This window comes from Choristoneura fumiferana, chromosome Z (assembly GCF_025370935.1).
Source record: "Choristoneura fumiferana chromosome Z, NRCan_CFum_1, whole genome shotgun sequence".
In the NCBI taxonomy this organism is placed as follows: domain Eukaryota; kingdom Metazoa; phylum Arthropoda; class Insecta; order Lepidoptera; family Tortricidae; genus Choristoneura; species Choristoneura fumiferana.
The window spans coordinates 33,896,481-33,914,728 of NC_133472.1; the positions used below are offsets into that span (position 1 = coordinate 33,896,481).

Consider the following 18,248-nt stretch of genomic DNA (forward strand, 5'->3'; position numbering starts at 1 on the left):
TATTTTAACTTTATTCTTTTCACTAGTATTTTCAGGTGTATTGTATTTATGAGCCGAGAGTGACGGAGAGCATGGAGAAGCCCGATGGCGCGCGGGCAGCTCGTGCGCGCTCAGGGAGTCACTCCCGGACTGCGCCCGAGCGCCGCCCGACGTACGTGTATTGTATGGAAATAAATAATTGGCCCCCGTATTCTTCTTTTGACGAGCTCTCCGACGGCGGGTCCATTATGTCCGTTTGAACGTGAGCGGCGGCATTCGGACGCTAGTGGCGACGTCCTCGGTCGCCTGCGCCGCGCTCCACACAACACCACGTCAGCATGAATACCTCCGATCGAGGTACGATCTTACTTATCATCGAGGGGCTGACTTCGGCAGCGACGCCATTCTCACATCGTTTTGCATCCTGATGCCGGCCGGTCATATTGTGCTTCTGCCTACTAACAAGGTTACATCGAAGGTGGTCGGAAGTGCGTCCAATTCTTCATGAATGGCTAGGTCACTTACTATAGCGGACAGAATTACTTACTCAAACGAAGCAGGAGAAGCATATATCATCTGATGTCCGAGTGGCAGTTATTGAAAGTGAATGTAGTGGCTCGTGTGTGTTGCGGCGGTTCCCGACTCCTGCGGCCGGCCTCGCCCCGCGCCTGGTATGTAGGCTACACGACGTGCCGCCGGTCACTTTCCCAAGACCGTAAGTACAGAAGACCCGGGACCTCATCATGTCTTTGCAAAGACTAGGTACGCATATTTTATAATACTTAATATCAAGTTACTTCTAAATATCTCCAAAATTCAAGTTGTTTACGGTATTGTTCAGGAATCTATTCAATTTATGTTAACAATTTTGTGTATGTACTTATCTACTTACTAACTCACAAGCATACAATGATCCTATTTACAATTACGCTACCGGTGTATCCAAAGTACCAATGAAACAGGGGTGGGGCAACTACGAACGTACGCGTAGCATGCGGGTCGGAATTATTGTAAACGAATTATGCAATGCCGATGATGGCTCAGCAGGCAAAATAGACAACATTACCTTAATAACGGCTTAATTTATAAAACTTGGCCTAAGCTGTTAGTGTTGTATCAATACCAATATAAGGCATTGCGAGTACCGAGAACACATCCATCATCTTAACTATGTAAGTTGATTAGATTACCTGTTTCCTTCTTTGGAACATTTCTTGGTCTTCCAATCATTGTCATCACGCAAGGCGTGCTTCTACCCTATACCTGCCAGTTGAACCGCGGAAGGCCACTTGACAACCGCTACCTATTTCTAGATCATGCTCACCATAAGTACATAGTTGTTGATGATGAATGCCTTCTCCAATATTATCATTAGTTCATCCAATTGTGTAGCTTCTGCGACCCGATTGATAGGTAATAAGAAATAAGGAAGGAGAAATTTGAACACTTTAATCTATTAGTCTTATTCGTGTCTTTGATGTTCAGATGAGTTATATGATAGAAGTATTTAGCTGTTTAATAAAACAACTGAATGAACTTTAGCGAGCGTTCATGATCACTGAACTTTAAGACGCATAATTGCGTGAACGTTTTGCAGTTATTAATGCACTGGGTCAATGATTAGCAACTTTGTAAAGCAATTTGAAATGAAACATCTGATAGTAAAATTTCTGTTGGAATCACAATTCTAACCTAAACTACTACTAGGTACAAACTAACTTATTTTGACGAGGACAGATTGTTAAAATTTTGATACCGCCGAAATTGTTTATCAGTAAAATAAGTCAGGTTAGGTTAGGTTTAATTTGAAATTTCAACAGGCAAAAACGGATGCTCCCCTTACAATAATAATCGATTAAGTATAATGCCATATAATTTACGGCTAAATTTAACCCGCTGTAATATATGTAACATGGCACTGTTTGAGGCTTAGGTATGTAAAATAGCTAATCCTACTAATATTATAAATGTGAAAGTTTGAGAAGATACAAATAAAACAACATACTGTTTGTGTGGATGTTTGGAGGCTTGCATGTTTGGATGTTTGTTACTCAATCACGTCTAAACCGTTGAACTTATTTAGATGAAATTCGGTATACAGGTATTTTGAGTCCCGGGAAAGGATATAGGATAGTTTTTATCCCGGAAAATTTCATAGTTACCGCGGAATAGCGATAAACGAATACTACGCAACATTCAGCTAGTTAAGCAATAAAGTTCTTAGCTACAAGTAGGTATGAGCGCAGTAGCTCGCTTCAAAAAATATTTTTTGCTTATCTTTCTATATGAAATTCAAAATTATTTCATGTGAAAGAAATTTAGGTAGTTAGGTACCTACTAAGAAAGCGTTTTTGAAAACAAAAATATGCCGGAAACTTCAGCAATGTTCCAATACGCTAAAGCCAAGGTTTCGTAGTCGTAATAAATGGTGCGGTAAGGTAAACGTATTTGGCGCGATTAGGCCGACGTTTCTAAAGTCAGAAGGGGGAGGCATGAGCTCCGCCTCGGCGCCTCATCCGGTGCTCGCGCAAATTGTCAATTGGCCGTCGTCGTCAGGGCTGTCAGCGAGCAAGGTTGAGCGCGCCGGTCCTCGTCATCTGCCTCTAACCCAAAATTTCAAGATGCTTTTCGCTTGCTAAGTTTACCGGTTTGATAGGAAACGAGATCTGCGTATAAATATTTAACTAAGTAAACACAGTCGTAGTCCCTTTTCACATGTTACACTGTGTTGAAGTTATTGTACCTATGACAGATTGAGTAACTAATTGAAATTGAGAAACATTAACAATAAATTAATACTTTTAATCTCCATCCATATTTATACTTAATCTTACAGTTCTATAACTTTTTATCAAAATATTGTCTTCTTAATTTTGAAAATCCCGTCGTTTAAACAATACTAAAGAAAGAGATCTTTTCGATTGTCTATACCTAATGTTCTAGCGTCAGCGGATCATTGGTATAGTTTTACAAGTGATAGAAAGAGCAATCGGTTCGAGGCACGACTTATGTGACGTTAATGGCAACTTCCGCCAGTCTGGTCTTTGATGGGTCAATTTCCTTCAGTGCATTCACCGTCGAGTTCGTAGCTCAACAGAACCCTTTAGGTAATGCTAGATAAAGTGGTGTTATCTGTACAAGATTGTTAATAGTTTATGGTTTCCAATTAATTCACCGAAATGTCTTTATGAGTAAAAACCAAATTCATCGATCTCAGTAAAACTACTTGATTAAGTAAGTAGTTTGAGGTTAAGTTACAAAACCAAATATGGACCCACTGATGTTAACCCGACAAACCTTAAGTAGTTTGAGGTTAAGGTACAAAACCAAATATGGACCCCACTGATGTCAATCCGACAAACTCACGTAAGGCGTTTTTTTTCTGCGCGTACCTACGCTCGTTTTTGGCATAGGTACGCGCTTACACGCCCGCTAGATTAAACTGTGTACGCGCTCATTCGTGCGTGTTTTTTCGTGTTTGGTCTAAAGGACATGTTCCTGCTCGTGCTTATACGAGCTTATAATGCGCATATACACGAAGAAAACAAAACCGCATATGTGCGCGCGTGCATACACGCACTTTAAAAAACGAGCTTATACCTACGCGCGTTTAAAACGCTAGTCTGAAACCGCCCGTAGACTATTTTCATCTTGGACGTTGCAGTAAAACATAAAAATTACAATGTAGGTAAACTAGACCAAGTCCGATATTCATAAAAAATACGATGGATTGTTGCTGAAGTGTACTACTGCACTACTGCCCAGTAATGAGGTTCTGGCCCGTTGCTTGAAAGGTTCTCTTAAAACAACGTAGTACAATCTACTAAGTAACTTATTTTTGAACCTACAAAGACAAGTGGTCCGTAATCATCGAATTTCACATCGATTACGTTGAATTAGATAATAGTGTCCTACGTGTAGATGAGAAGCAGCACGAAGTTGACCGTAAAGCCACCATATTTCTAAAATCAGTTAATCCAGTTAAACAGGGCAATGCAGTGGTCATTTGAGACAATTTGTCCAAGATTGTCTTGTTTGCTATCCGCTGGGGCCGTTCCTAAACTGCCGCAGGAAGTACTATTGGTGGTTAACCCCGCTAAGAGCAACACGGAGTCAGTCTCACGATCTAAAAAGATATTTTAGAGTCTTTCGATGGTTGTGTAATAGGTAGGTACATTTATGAAAGTCAACTTACGAAAGCCGGCTTGAATTTAACTTAGGAACCGTTATGCGTTATATTATTAGGAAAAAAACTATCAAAGCATAGACAATAGCTCTGTCTATTTAGTTCTATTAGTGATATTTTAATATGTACATACCTATAATATAATTGTCAAGGTTTTGATAAATGTAAATTGAAATGCAACATTATAAGTATTTAAGAGTAAGTACTTAAAGAAAATGTAAGAAGGCTATATGCTAGCTTTATTGTTTCTTTGTTATAAATATGCAGGCAAAGATATTCCGTTCCGATGCAGAGACGTTCGTTATTGAGGAGTCCTGGTGCTTCATCACCCGTTCCATTTCACCATATCAATTACGATGAGCTTCAACCTTCAACCTGTGAAGTACTTGTTATTGAGTAGTCGCTCCATTGGTCAAATTTGGTCTTCATCATCAGTTCCACTTCACCAAATGATGATTTTCAAGAGCAAATGCACGAGTTACTCCTAAATATATCGAAATTACCATAGGCGTTCCTACAATATTCGAAGATTTCCCTCAATTTTCAAAGGATCCAACCATCAGATCCTGATTTAGTGCAGATGAAACCTAATTGAAAGCATTCCTAGATAAACGAAAAAAAAAACTTTTTAAATCGGTTCATAAATGACGGAGTTCTGAGGCAACAAACATAAAAAAGAACAACTGAATTGATAACCTCCTCCTTTTTTGAAGTCGGTTAGAAAGTGGTGGATTTTTACATCAAATTTGTCTATTTCACCATAGGATAAAGTTTCATTTTTGACGATATTCAGAATGGATAATTTTCCTTGTTGATGTATTTTAAATTGTAATTTTTCTACTTTGGCGTATAATTTTGAGTTGTCCATTTTCCATTTGCACCAAATGACAGTAAATCTTTGGTACGAAGCAACGTCTTATAGCACAGATAAAGGAAAATTGCAAGAACCGTAATTTTTTAGTTACATCATATATAAAAATACTTTAATAATTTAAAAAGTTACTAGGTACCTACAGGTTTGTACGGAACCCTCGGTGCACGCAACACGCAATAACAACTTAATACAGCAAAAATAATAGCTTTAAGTCTACAACTATTCTAAAATTAATTGCATTAAACTAAGCAATAACACCATAAAAACAATATTTACGTTTAAAAGCAAAAAAATAAAAACAATAATAGGCAATGATCGGTAACATTACGGCGTATCACTTCGTATCAACCAAGATTTGATCCCTGATAGAAACAATTCATAGATATGTAAGTAGGTTTATTAGACTATTTAACTATCTTATGCGCTTATGTCACGAGCGATAAAGACAGCAATATCCCAAACGAATATCTAACGCGGCCGTGCGGCCGGCAGGGAAACTTCTCTTAGTTAATTAAAAAAAAAAATATGTTTTTCACTTCTCTTCTCATGCTCTTAAAATGTTACTTTAGTTTCTGCTTATCGGGATTAAAGCTCCTTTTTATTCTCTAGGGATTAAAGTTTTTTATTTTATATATGTTGGAAACCCCTAAACGGTATTTGTGAATGGAGGATTTTGGTGGAAAACCCTCAAAATGACAACTGCGCCAAAACATAAAAAAACACGATTTAATTTCGTGAAACACAATTAATGATTACGAATATCAATCTATTCAATTATGTTAAGAATTAATTCATTTTATTACGTAGGTATAGTCCAATTAGTTTAAAAATAGTTTTCAAGATTCAACTTGGCTAAATATGAAAGCTTTTCAAGCGTCACTTCATAAACAATAAAAAAAATACAAACATTGGAACATAGAACCTCCTCCTTTTTTGAAGTCGGTTAAAAGAAAAGAAAAACCGCGCAACAATTTTTTATGCTATTTGAATATTGAACAGATGGCCTGTCCATTAGTCGAGCGTACGTTTTAAAAAAAATATATTGTAATTTTGAACCATCTCCATCCCAGCCTATATACGTCCCACTGCTGGGCACAGGCCTCCTCTCAGAACAAGAGTAATTTTGACCATAACATTTTTTTTTGTCGCATTAAAAGTGAAAAGTAGAGTGTTTAACGCGAGACTAAACAACCATAATGCCACAAGAAATATAGCCACCTTCGCTCTGCTCGGGTGGCTAAACATCTCGCGTCATTATGGCTTATTTTGTCCCTTGTTCAACAATCTACTATTGACATTACTGCTGTTTTATTATAGCTTTGAGAATATGGCTCTTTGCCATGTGGTTGGTCTTAATTGAACGTTTTTATGTTTTTAATTTACGTTTTATTTTACGTTTTTTTCTACTTCTATACTGTAATCTGTGATTTACTTAATCACGAACAGTAATATAACAGCATACGTAACAAGACTCTGGAAAAATCTATATTGTCTATTCCCCATAACAGCACTGTATCAAATGTACCCCTGCAACCCCTTTTTAGGGTTCCGGAGCCAAAATGGCAAAAACGGAACCCTTATAGTTTCGCCATGTCTGTCTGTCTGTCTGTCCGTCCGCGGCTTTGCTCAGGGACTATCAATGCTAGAAAGCTGTAATTTTGCACGGATATATAAGTAAACTATGCCGATAAAACAGTACAATTAAAAATTCATAAATATTTTTTTTAGGGTACCTCCCATAGACGTAAAGTGGGGGTGATTTTTTTTCTCATCCAACCTTATAGTTTGGGGTATCGTTGGATAGGTCTTTTAAAACCATTAGAGGGTTGCTAAGACGATTTTTCGATTCAGTGATTTTTTTGCTAAATATTCAACTTTAAAGCGCAAATTTTCATAAAAATCGAGCGTCCCCCCTCTAAAATCTAAACCGGTGAGTGGAAAAATTTGAAAAAAATCAGGATGGTAGTAAGTATATCAAACTTTCAAGGAAAACTCTAACGGCTAAGTTTACTTGAGAATTATTAGTAGTTTATAAGTAAATAGCAGCCTAAGGTATAAAATATACCTAAACTTGGAAGATTCCGTATAAATCAAATAAGAAATACTTAATTTTTTCGTAATGGCTACGGAACCCTATTTTGGGCGTGTCCGACACGCTCTTGGCCGGTTTTTTTTCTTAATTCGAACGTTCAGATAGGCTAAGGTGCAGCCAGTTACATATTTTATGGTTTTATACAGAATAAAAACTCTCCGAACATAATCCATAGCCTGCCAACATAAGTAACGCATATTTTTAACATCGTCACAGCAAGTAAACGTTAATAAAAAACAAAATTAAACTTAGATAAATTTTGTCATTTTCATACTTGTTTATTGTTGTTTACCTTCTCTTTGCGTTTGCCATACTTTTTACTAAAGTATGAAAACATTTAAAGTTTACTTTTTGTCTAATTTTGTATTGTAATTAATAAGTACTCGAAGAAAAAGTATTGTATGCAACGTTGTAGGTACTAGGTAGTAAGTCAAAAAAGCTCGTGGCGTCTTTTTCTTACGATGTTCGCTAAAGCTCAAATCGTAACTCACGCCACTTTGAACCCTTTTATACAACTGTTGCATAAAATACTATTATGTGGTTTTCATATGGGCCAAAGTAATCCTCCAATGGGTCATAGTACCCCGACCATTACTACCTACCTAGTTAGCTCAGAATCAACAGTGCCGCCTATTACACTGCACTTTAAAGCAGGTTGTGTTTTTATCATCATTTTTTCTCTATTTTTATTCTTTTTTCTCTAAAAGTTACGAATGCAGCATACACTAATTAAACGAATTAGCGAGCTTGCATGTTATTTAAAAAATAATTTAATTCTAGCCATTTTTCTGTCAGTTTTAATTTCATCCAAAAATGTGCAAATTGCGAGTGCATTTCTGACACAGTACAGTATAGTTCTGACTTAGCAAAATATGCAATATTTTGTGTTTTTTTGTAATAATTAAAGTATTGAAAACGGATGCAATAAACTGGCTTAAAATAAAAATGGCTGTTGGAGTGTCTGACGTTTTCAGTTATTTAATTAAGACCTCATAGATATTTTTAAATATACCAGAAAATTCTTAACTCTTAATTCTCTAATTCTAAATTAATAATTGTCAATTTTTGTCTCCAAATCAGTTTAATATCCTCTTATACCAGTAATTATCCTCCACTCAAACACCCAACTACCCCACCTGTTGTCCTGTCTACGACATATATGGCCCGCCCACTTCCATTTTCTGCTAGCGATCACACGAGCTATGTCGACCAATTTCGTTCTCTTCCGGATCTCTGTGTTCCTGATTCGATCACGTAGAGAGATAGGTACCTAACATAGCCCGTTCCATGGCTCTTTGGGTGACTTAGAGCTTGTGTAACACCTGCTTTATCAGCGTCCATGACTCGGCTCCGTAGACCATGACTCGAAGGAGGCATTGTTCAAAGGTCCGACGCTTGAGGTTAATGTGGATACTTGTGCTCTTGAACACTTCGGACAGTTTGCCAAAAGCACCCCAGCCCAGGTGGATGCGGCGCTCAATCTCACTATTTTGTCCGAAATTGGCAAGGTTTAAGGTTTGTCCCAAGTAGACATATTCCTAAACTCTTTCTATCGCATGCCCATGCACAGTAATGTGATCTATATTGGAGTAGTTGTTGCACATTATTTTAGTCTTCGAGGTGTTCATCTTTAGCCCAACCATCACTGATGCATCATAAAGCTCTCCGATCATAGCTGATAAGTCCTCCAGGTTTTCCGCAAAAATGACTATGTCATCCGCAAATCGGAGATGAGTAAGGCGCTCACCATTGATGTTAACACCTCTGTCTGACGAGAAAATACTTAATACTTCATGTTTTACAAAATATACACAGAATTCTTAGGTCTAGACTAATATTAAAATTTGAAGGAACTTTAATTAGAAATTCTGATTATGTTACCGCAAAAAAAAAATGCAGAAGAAAATTAACGCTGAGCTACAAGCATATTGGAAGAACAGTATACCAATGTCTACGATTAAATATGCACGAAAAACGTCGCTAAAACATTTAATTGGCGTATGCTGCATTCGTGAATTTTATCCTCTGTTTTTCACCATCCATTGATTAAATTTATTTGATGGATAAATGTGATGCTGTCTCTGTTTGTTTTGTTCGAATAGACGGAGACGGCATCACATTTATCCGTCGAATAAAATTAATCAGTGGGTGGTGAAACAGCCCCTTAGACTTACCTATAAAATAAAATAAGAAATTAAAAACAAAAAAAACTGCTTTAACGTATAGTGTAATCGATTCTATTCTCGATTCTGAGCAAACTACTTTCAGGTTTTTAGTTAAATTAATTAACACCTTGTATAGACAGATCGGCGTTGAAAGCGACTTTGTTTTAAACAAGGTATGTAGAAATAAATGACGGAAGTATTTGTCTCTACATTCATCTATTGGGAGGGTGCGAAGTACTAGGTGGGGATGATGAAATCTATCGCAGCGCTTATGGTGGCCAAAAGTAGAAATAGTTCTGGCTCTGTCATCTGTCATACCCATATGAATCTGTCATTAACAACAATTTGTATAGACTTTAACTAACTAATTTTAGTAATAGATGTTTGTGTTATGATGCGATCTTGAATTATTGAACACTGACCCTGTTTTGTTCTTAATTCCTCTACTCGGACAAGTCCAGCAACAATTTTCCTTATGAAACGGTTTGTGGTTGAAATTTTATATTGAGTGATACCTACTCACAAAACCGGTCTTCAAAATGATACTCATTTTGATCTGAAAACAATATTTAATTTATTACTAGCGATATAAGAACAATTATATAATTTTACTTTTATTCAAAGAAACCAATAAGATAGCTTTATCTTTTCGATTTACAACATGAAGTAAAAAACCCTGACATAACGAAAATAAAACACACTTTTTGAATAAATTTTATATACCTCATTTAATTTTAATGACCAAAAATGAATTCACAACCTTTTGTCCACCCAAATCACGGTATCACAGTAATTGTGTATTATAAATTAATACGTTATAGGTTTGATTTATGTCACAATGTCGCGATGAAATTTCAAAACGTCAGAGCATCAGAGCCATAAAAGTTGCTGACGCTAGGTGGCGCTGATGCCGTGCACAGAGCCAATAGTAAAACAAGTGACTTCTGCTACCGAACGGGCCCTGAAGATAGCGAAAACCATTAATTTGGTAGATAAGGGTTCACCACTGTTTTTTGGGCAGTCAATTCAATCGATAGTAGTTGTCTCTAAGTATAGTGAAAGGTAAAATAATAAATGACATTTGTCATAACAAAGGTAAAGGCTTCGTAGGAAAAAAATACACAAAGTTATAAAAAAACGCCTACACAACTGGCAAAGAATAATAGTACATTGTGCATTAAGGGGCGTAAGAAGGGGATTACTAACGAGGGTCTATCCTTACGGCCCGTGATACACACAATGATTATCTTCACATTGCGAGGAAATAAATGCCAAAAATTAAATTATTTTATGTCCAAACACTTCACAGGTTGGCAAAAGAAAGGCGCTAAGAAAACAACTGAATAAAATAATGGCTCCCCGCCAGTAGAGGGGGCTTCTACAAAAATCGAAAATCAATGTTCGTATCGTACCGTCCCTCTCAATCTAGTATTAAATAATATATATTAGAGTCAGGAAAACGATATGAAGTTCGATTTTAGAATTTTATAGTACTCCCCCTGATTGACACTTTTATCGAGTCGTCTACCATAGATAATGCCAAGAACTGTGTTTAGTTTAGAATTCAAATGGTCTTACAGCCAGATAGTTCCAACGTCGTAAAAAAATATTTACTAAAATTATTGAAAAACAATTTTAATAGGTATAAATTTAAAATATAAAAATAACGAAGATTCATGAAGCGTGGCAAATTTTTATGGGGTAAAATTACGTTATAGCTAAGTTATAAATATGTTAATAAAACGTTGGCTGACTTGAAACCTCTTTTGTCCGAAATGACGTACCTACTTACTTTTTAAAACTAAAGCCATAACTGCCTTGGGGAGAAAAACAACAACTATAAGTAAATCCATAGTTCCCGCGGGAACAATTGAGGCCATTGTCATTTAGTAAACAGGCATGGAATAACATCATTGACGAGCAAGTGTGATGAACACTGATGAATAATACTTTTTTATCATCACGACAATGCCATTGTTTATCAATCAAGGCTCGTATTTCACCATTAGTAGGTAGTCGAGTTTTTATATTGACTTGAAATATTTTGTTTTATTTTTTTTTTCAACAAAAATCCTTCATATCTCGCAAAATATTGATCCTATAAGTATGGGTATGGTCAATAAGACCTACACTCGCCTAGTTTGTTTAATTTGCATTTTTAAAATTCTCCCCTCCCCTGCCCATACCCCCTAGCGTGAGGTATCATTTTCTATGTATTTTTTGCGCTGAATCGATTGAAACCATAATATACTTATAGAATCAATATTTTGCGAGATATGATGGGTTTTGAAAACATAGAAAACAAAATATTTTTTCTTTTAACTCAACCAATTTTGGGTTTTAGTAACAATATATATAGGCTTCTCAGGATCACTGAGAGCAATCAGCATTACCATCGCATCCACATCTTGAGAAACTATTGTTGCTAAGTGATTTTCAGACTGTTCAATGTTTTCAACAAAAACCCTTTGTACGAGTACTTATATCACAAAATATTTATCCTAAGCATTTTTTAAGCGTTGCCCCCTGCCCGTACCCTGTGGGAGGGGGTAAGACGTCTAAATTTTGGTAGGAATTGACAGATCCTCATTTCTAGTGCCAATATAAAGTTATAAACAAGGTTTCATTGATGTATATATTTTGGCGCCAAAAAATCCTGTTTTCCTGTACTATAATAGCGGTTAAGTGTTGATTCCTGTCGGTCTGCCGTTCAATTGCTTCAATAGCGGCACTTATACATTCAATTAAGTGATTGTTACTAATAATTAGAGGAATAGAAGTGGAACTTAAGATATAACGTTGGTGTGTTGCAGATGGGTATCTCCAAGGACGGAACTGCACGCCTCCTGCCATCGACGACTTCCCGGCCGAGCTGTTCTCGGAATCGCAACGGCAGCATGGTGCCGTCGTCATACACATCCTCATATCGCTCTACCTCTTCATAGCACTAGCTGTCGTCTGTGATAAGTTCTTCGTGCCCGCTGTAGATAGAATATGCCACGGTCAGTGCCAAAATATTTACAATACTTACCAATATCAACTAACTTATTGAATCAACCGTTACTATGCGCAAGTCCATGACAATAAACTAAAACGATTACCTACTTTACTCACCCGCGACCTTATGATAGCTACGTTTATGCAAGAACTGGGTGTTCATGCAGTTCCTCCACCTCCACACGGTAAGAGCACACACTAATCACACAAACCCATCTATCACCACCACCACACTACACTGACGCATTTCGAACCCAACCAGAGGTCATCTTCAGAGCAACACAACAGCATGGTGAACGGTTGTGTTGCTCTGGTTGAGTTCGAAACGCGTCAGTGTTTCAGTTTAAAGTCAGCGAGTGAAAGCACGAATGAACCTGAATCACCATTAATCTAGCTAGTTGAACATGTCTTGAGACACCTAGCTAAATATGTGTCGTAAAAAACTACGACGAAAGCAATGATTTTTGTTCAAAAGTTAGGAGTCTTAGACATAAGTCGGTATATAGACAAAGGACGAGGTACTTTTTGTTATTTCAGCGCTAAACATGAGTAACGACGTGGCGGGCGCGACGTTCATGGCGGCAGCGACTTCTGCGCCGGAGTTATTCGTGAACGTGATCGGCACGTTCATCACAGAAGGTGACATCGGCGTTGGCACCATCGTCGGCTCCGCAGTGTTCAACATCCTCGCCGTCGCTGCTTGCTGCGGGATCGGCGCAGGGATGGTATGTCACTTGCAGACCATCAGGGGTTATTGTTTCATCATTTTCAACCCTTTCGACACTTGACAGCAGAGCATCTTCCTCAGATTCTGTATTCATATTAAATCTGACCTACAAAATATTATCATATCATAATATGTGAAGTAAATCAAATAAAAATTGGTAGCCTGTACTCATCATGCTTTTTTAGTAAGTAGTTCCAGTATTAAGTCTAGGATTTCATAATTAGTCAGATTTATACTAAATTTGTGCAATTCTCTTACGTTCGACTAAAGACCGAAATACATAAATTTTTGCACACTTCTAAAATATTTCTACGATTTGGAGTACTTTTGTGCTGGTTATTTTTTCAGTAGGTTCTGGAGACATGTATTACAATGGCTATTTGTAGGTTGTGCCTCTCGACTGGTGGCCGCTGACACGAGACTGCCTGGCCTACGGTATCACGGTGTCTATACTGATTTGCATCATGCACGACGAGTACGTGCAGTGGTACGAGGCTTTCCTCCTCGTCCTCTTGTACGGCGTCTACATCTGCATTATGTATTATGACAAGTCTATACAAAGCTTTGCTAAAGGTAAGGATAACAGTTACTTACTCTTACTCTGGTAAACGGTAATTAAAAGCTGTCCATCCGGCTTTCGCGTCTTTGTATCATTTCATCATTCTTAATCTATCTATCAACGGCTACACTTCGAATAATTAAATTATATTATTACGCAGGTAGCTACTTCGAATTCATGAGCCGATCCGATAGGAATTCGAATGTAATATGGTTACGACAGTAATTCTTTGGTTTTCTCATCCCTTTGAAAAAGATTAGCAGTGAATACCGCATTTTATTTTTTAAACTATTATTATAAAACGCTACAAAACTTTTGACATATATTATTTTTAACGGTTACCAAAACAGGGATAACTAGCGTTCGCCTAATCCTACACTTCTTAAAAAAAACCCTGTTTCTATTTATCTGCGTACTTAGGTAGCTAGTACAGATACATACGTGTAATTTCCAGGTCAAAGCAAAGTCTTTTTGTCGATCGGTTTCTTTCACATACTTTTGGTGTATTCATATTTGTACAGTACAGAAGTACAGGAAAAGTTAGTTACAAAGTTGCATTAATACCTATGCTGTCTTGATATGGCCATGATATTATTTATATGATAAATCCGCGTAAGTGCCGTAATACACATAAACTTTATACAAATACAATTAATGGATATAAACTTATTACGTATATATGACTCTTTGTTGTTATTCGCTTACTATTTCTGGTGTACAATAAAGAGTCTTTGTATTGTATTGTATTGTATTGTATGTTTACAACGAGAGATAGATAAAATCTATTTTCAGGCAGCTGGAAGTGCTTGAAGAACTTCATGAACAAAACAGACGAAAAGCAGGACAGTGTAATAGGTAAAAAATGTAGTTTTTTTACTTAGTAGTTTTCAATATTACGAGTACGTTTGCAGTCAAATATTTTTCTGTCTCATTTTGTAGAAATCATAGATACGAAACTGCCAAGTTCAAACAAAACGGATACTCTTGATCACCACCAACATAACGGGAATATCAAAGCTATACTACCAATTTTCAATAGCGATAGCGACTGTGGAAAAGCACTGGAGAACGACGAACAAAATAAAGCAATCAGTGTTGACATAGACAAGGCGAACGATGCGGAGATAGCTTACGCGGACGACAGCCCGCCCACAGCCGCGGATAGCGATAAAAATGCCCCCGCGGAGTATGAGCACTCGTTGTGGAAATTTCCTTTTAAAAGAAGTTGGTTCACCCAGGTAAACAGCATTTGTCAAAGTAATTAAGTAAATTTATAAGTATAGAGACATTAAATAAAATGTACGTATCTAATGAATGTTCTTGGCTCTAACCGAAAAAATTCAGACAGGTATTATAGTTTAAGGTAGGAATTAACACGATACAAATCTGTTTTTTCTTTCAGACGACATGGTTCGTGACGTGGCCTATACACTTGGTATTCCTTTTCACGATTCCAGATTGCGAAAAACCTCGTTTTAAAAATTGGTTTCCTTTGACGTTTATTATGTGTATTGTTTGGATTGGTTCATTGTCATACGTTGTCGCCTGGATGATAACTATAGTCGGTAAGTATATTCCGCATTAATTATTAGTCCTGAGGCTTTATTGTTTAACACACTTAGAAATACAGTCGTTTTCACTACTTCTTTCTGTCACACGGTATAAGACGAGGGTAGAAAGCGATGGTGTATGCGACCGTGAACGTCAGCAGGTTAGACAATACGGCCTCTGATCTCAAAGGATTTTTGCGTTTAGAAAAAGAAGTTTTCTATAGTTTTACATAAAAGTCGGTACAACCGTTTTTAAGTCACCATATTCAAAGGGTGGAAATGGAATCTTAAAACCAAGACTGCACTGTCTGTCCGTATGTTTGTCCGCCTGTACATTTTAAAGCCGGATCCACGAAATTTTTACAGACTGTTTTACTGTGGCCGTAGAAACACTATCACGCAAGCAATATAAACTTAGAAATCCAAGGAGGATCCCATTCATGAAGCGTGATTTTTGGCATTTGTCTTAATTTTAGTAAGATTATTACTTATCTAAACGTGCCCAAACCGGCTCACCTTTTTAAACAAATCCTACTTACAGAACCTGCAGTTCTGTTTACATTTCATTTTGTTTTTCTAACGCAGGGGATACGTTAATGATTCCTGATTCAGTAATGGGAATAACGTTCCTTGCCGCCGGTACGTCAGTGCCTGAAGCTGTCTCAAGTGTTATTGTCGCTAAACAAGGTAAATTGATACTAGCAAGGTAATCAATTAATCCTATATTCGAAGGTTAATCTAGATATCGATTTAGAAAATAAATTTAATTTAATACTTAAAAATCCAAACTGGAAACATTACATAAATTTAAATTACGGCTTGATGAATTTTTAGTTTTTTCATACGATTTCTTTTTCTCTTCCAAAATATTGTAGTCTTTGCACACGTGTTTCTGGCTATTGAAATTTGAATGCCCTACTTATATACTTATATCTACCCATCTTACATGTAGGTGAACGAGTTTCCCATTATAATGACCGAAAGTCTGGCTAGGCTAGACATTCAAATATCTAAATATGATATTTTTAGCACCTTTACAGCTCCGATGTTTATACACAACTGATGGACAAGTACGTAATTAGGAAAAGATTTTACATCTTTTGTTTATTTAGTCATTTACAGCAAAGTTGCTGTACCTATATAGGTACGAATACTAAATCTCCTTTTCAAGAAATTGAACTGGCATAATGTTCTGTGATGCAATTAATGGCAGGTAAAACATATCGTTGAATGCACTAGTAGGTACCTACATCAGTTTTTCCTACGACTCATCGTTTTATCAGATAGGGACATTTGTTATTCAATAAAGACAAACAAGAGTAATTTTTCAAGTAGCACAAAGTGTAATGACCTTCTTTACTATACAGGACATGGATCAATGGGAATCAGTAATTCAATCGGCTCTAACACTTTTGACATCCTGCTGTGCCTGGGACTGCCATGGCTGATCAAGGCGTCGCTCACTCCAGCCGAGCCAGGACACTACTTGGTCAGAATTCAACATGTACCTATTGCCTAATGCGAAAAATAACTTTGATGCGATGTTTACTTGTTTTTGCTGCGCGAACGCAAATCGCTATGCATTTGGTATTTGCTGAGCGAAGAATGTTTTTGTTATGTGACGTAGTTGAAGTTTACGTTGAGACATTGTCTACAGGTGAAAATTAATTCGATGGGTCTGGAGTATTCGGCGATATCCCTGCTGTCGACGCTGCTGATGCTGTACCTCACGTTTTGGTTCAACAAGTTCAAGCTGGACGCGGCAGTGGGGCGCGCCTGCCTCGCCATGTACGCCATGTTTCTGGTCCTGGCCACGCTCATCGAGCTCAACGTCTTCTTCCCGGTCAACGTCCGCACGTGCCGGAGAACGGAACTCAAGTCCTAGGCCAGTGTCGGGAGTCAGGACCTAACGATTTATGATCCCAGTGTGTTGTACTGTATCAAGTTGCATCATGTGTGCAGTCCGAGTGTGCTTAGCGAGCATTCGATGAGTAACATAACCGTGAAACAGCCTTCTAAAATTAACTACCAATTCCTTAGAACCACATCACAATTTTGATACATTTTTGATAATTATTAGCGTAAGGAATGGTCGTCGCGATAGCATAAATCGCACTACACAAACAACTTTGGTAACATTCTTCTATTCGATTCTTGTAAACGAGACCTAATTAATTAAGGCATTGCTGAATTAAGTAAGTAATTTAATAGAGTTAACGAAAAACTTTCTCAATAATATCGAATCTCATAAGATTATTTCGTTACTGGCGAATTCAATTCTTGTTACTTATATTTCAGTATGTTTAATGTAATGCACATTATTTAATGAACGATGTCAAGCAAGTTGTTGTAAATAATTATGCGACTAAATGTAACACTTCTAGAATAACTAAATATATAGATTATCATTTTCTAAGATTGTTTTATTGCATCAGCATAATATTTGATAAACCTCAAACCAATAATCGACTAATCTAAGTTCCACTTTAACAGGTGACGTTATCTTAATAAATTGTCTAACCCAACCTAAAACGATCTTCATACACCGATAATCTCGTTAAGGTTCCGTAGCCCTATTCTCGTGTTACAATGTTTGTGACCAAACTCCTCAGAAACGGCTTGACCGATTTTTACGTTTTTTTTTTTGTGTATATTAAACTATTTTTCATACTTCAACGTGGAAGAAGTCGCGGGAAACATCTAGTAGTATCAATAAATACTTATCATGGGACACTTGACACCAATTGACCTTCTCCCAAATTAAGCAAAGCAATGCAAATTATATACTTAGATAAACAAGCTGTTGCCCGCGACTCCGTATGAAAAATAGTTTACGTCCTATTCTCAGACCTACCGAACAAGGCTCGGAATCGGTTAATAAAATAGCGGTAAATACCGGTTTACTTCGGTTTAACTCTAAACTTTCATAAAACGCGAACGTTTTTAAGAACTTAACCTACCTACCTAAGGTTTACCTATTCGACGACTGACAGCTGGCCGGCCGGCGGCGGGCGGCGATGTTTATCCTGCGCCGGAATAAACCGGTTTTTATTATTCTAAACCGGTTAATCTGACAAGAACTTTATGGAAATGTTCCCTTAAAAACAGGTTTGAACCAA

At 37.2% G+C, this 18,248-nt stretch overlaps 1 protein-coding gene across 3 annotated transcripts; it reads left to right on the plus strand.

Moving 5' to 3' along the window:
* The first annotated feature begins 125 nt into the window (after positions 1–125).
* Positions 126–17,541, plus strand: zyd (sodium/potassium/calcium exchanger zydeco). 3 transcript variants are annotated; one of them, XM_074098023.1, is made up of 10 exons: positions 126–336; positions 12,110–12,298; positions 12,831–13,018; positions 13,407–13,593; positions 14,372–14,434; positions 14,519–14,817; positions 14,982–15,144; positions 15,715–15,816; positions 16,497–16,618; positions 16,787–17,541. In XM_074098023.1, the coding sequence occupies exons 1-10, from the start codon at positions 318–320 to the stop codon at positions 17,012–17,014; spliced, it is 1,560 nt and encodes a 519-aa protein (XP_073954124.1). In that variant the 5' UTR covers positions 126–317; the 3' UTR covers positions 17,015–17,541. The 3 variants fall into 3 exon arrangements, with proteins under 3 accessions (XP_073954124.1, XP_073954117.1, XP_073954133.1); XM_074098016.1 differs by lacking the exon at positions 126–336 and adding an exon at positions 391–694; XM_074098032.1 differs by lacking the exon at positions 126–336 and adding an exon at positions 691–741.
* The last annotated feature ends 707 nt before the right edge of the window (positions 17,542–18,248 follow it).

Excerpts from the sequence above, each read along its gene's own strand:
- zyd (XM_074098016.1), top strand. The coding sequence starts at position 559 with ATGTCCGAGTGGCAGTTATTGAAAGTGAATGTAGTGGCTCGTGTGTGT. Across the intron at positions 13,019-13,406 it reads GCGGGATCGGCGCAGGGATG|GTTGTGCCTCTCGACTGGTG; the intron begins GTATGTCACTTG and ends GGCTATTTGTAG. Across the intron at positions 15,145-15,714 it reads CTGGATGATAACTATAGTCG|GGGATACGTTAATGATTCCT; the intron begins GTAAGTATATTC and ends TTTCTAACGCAG.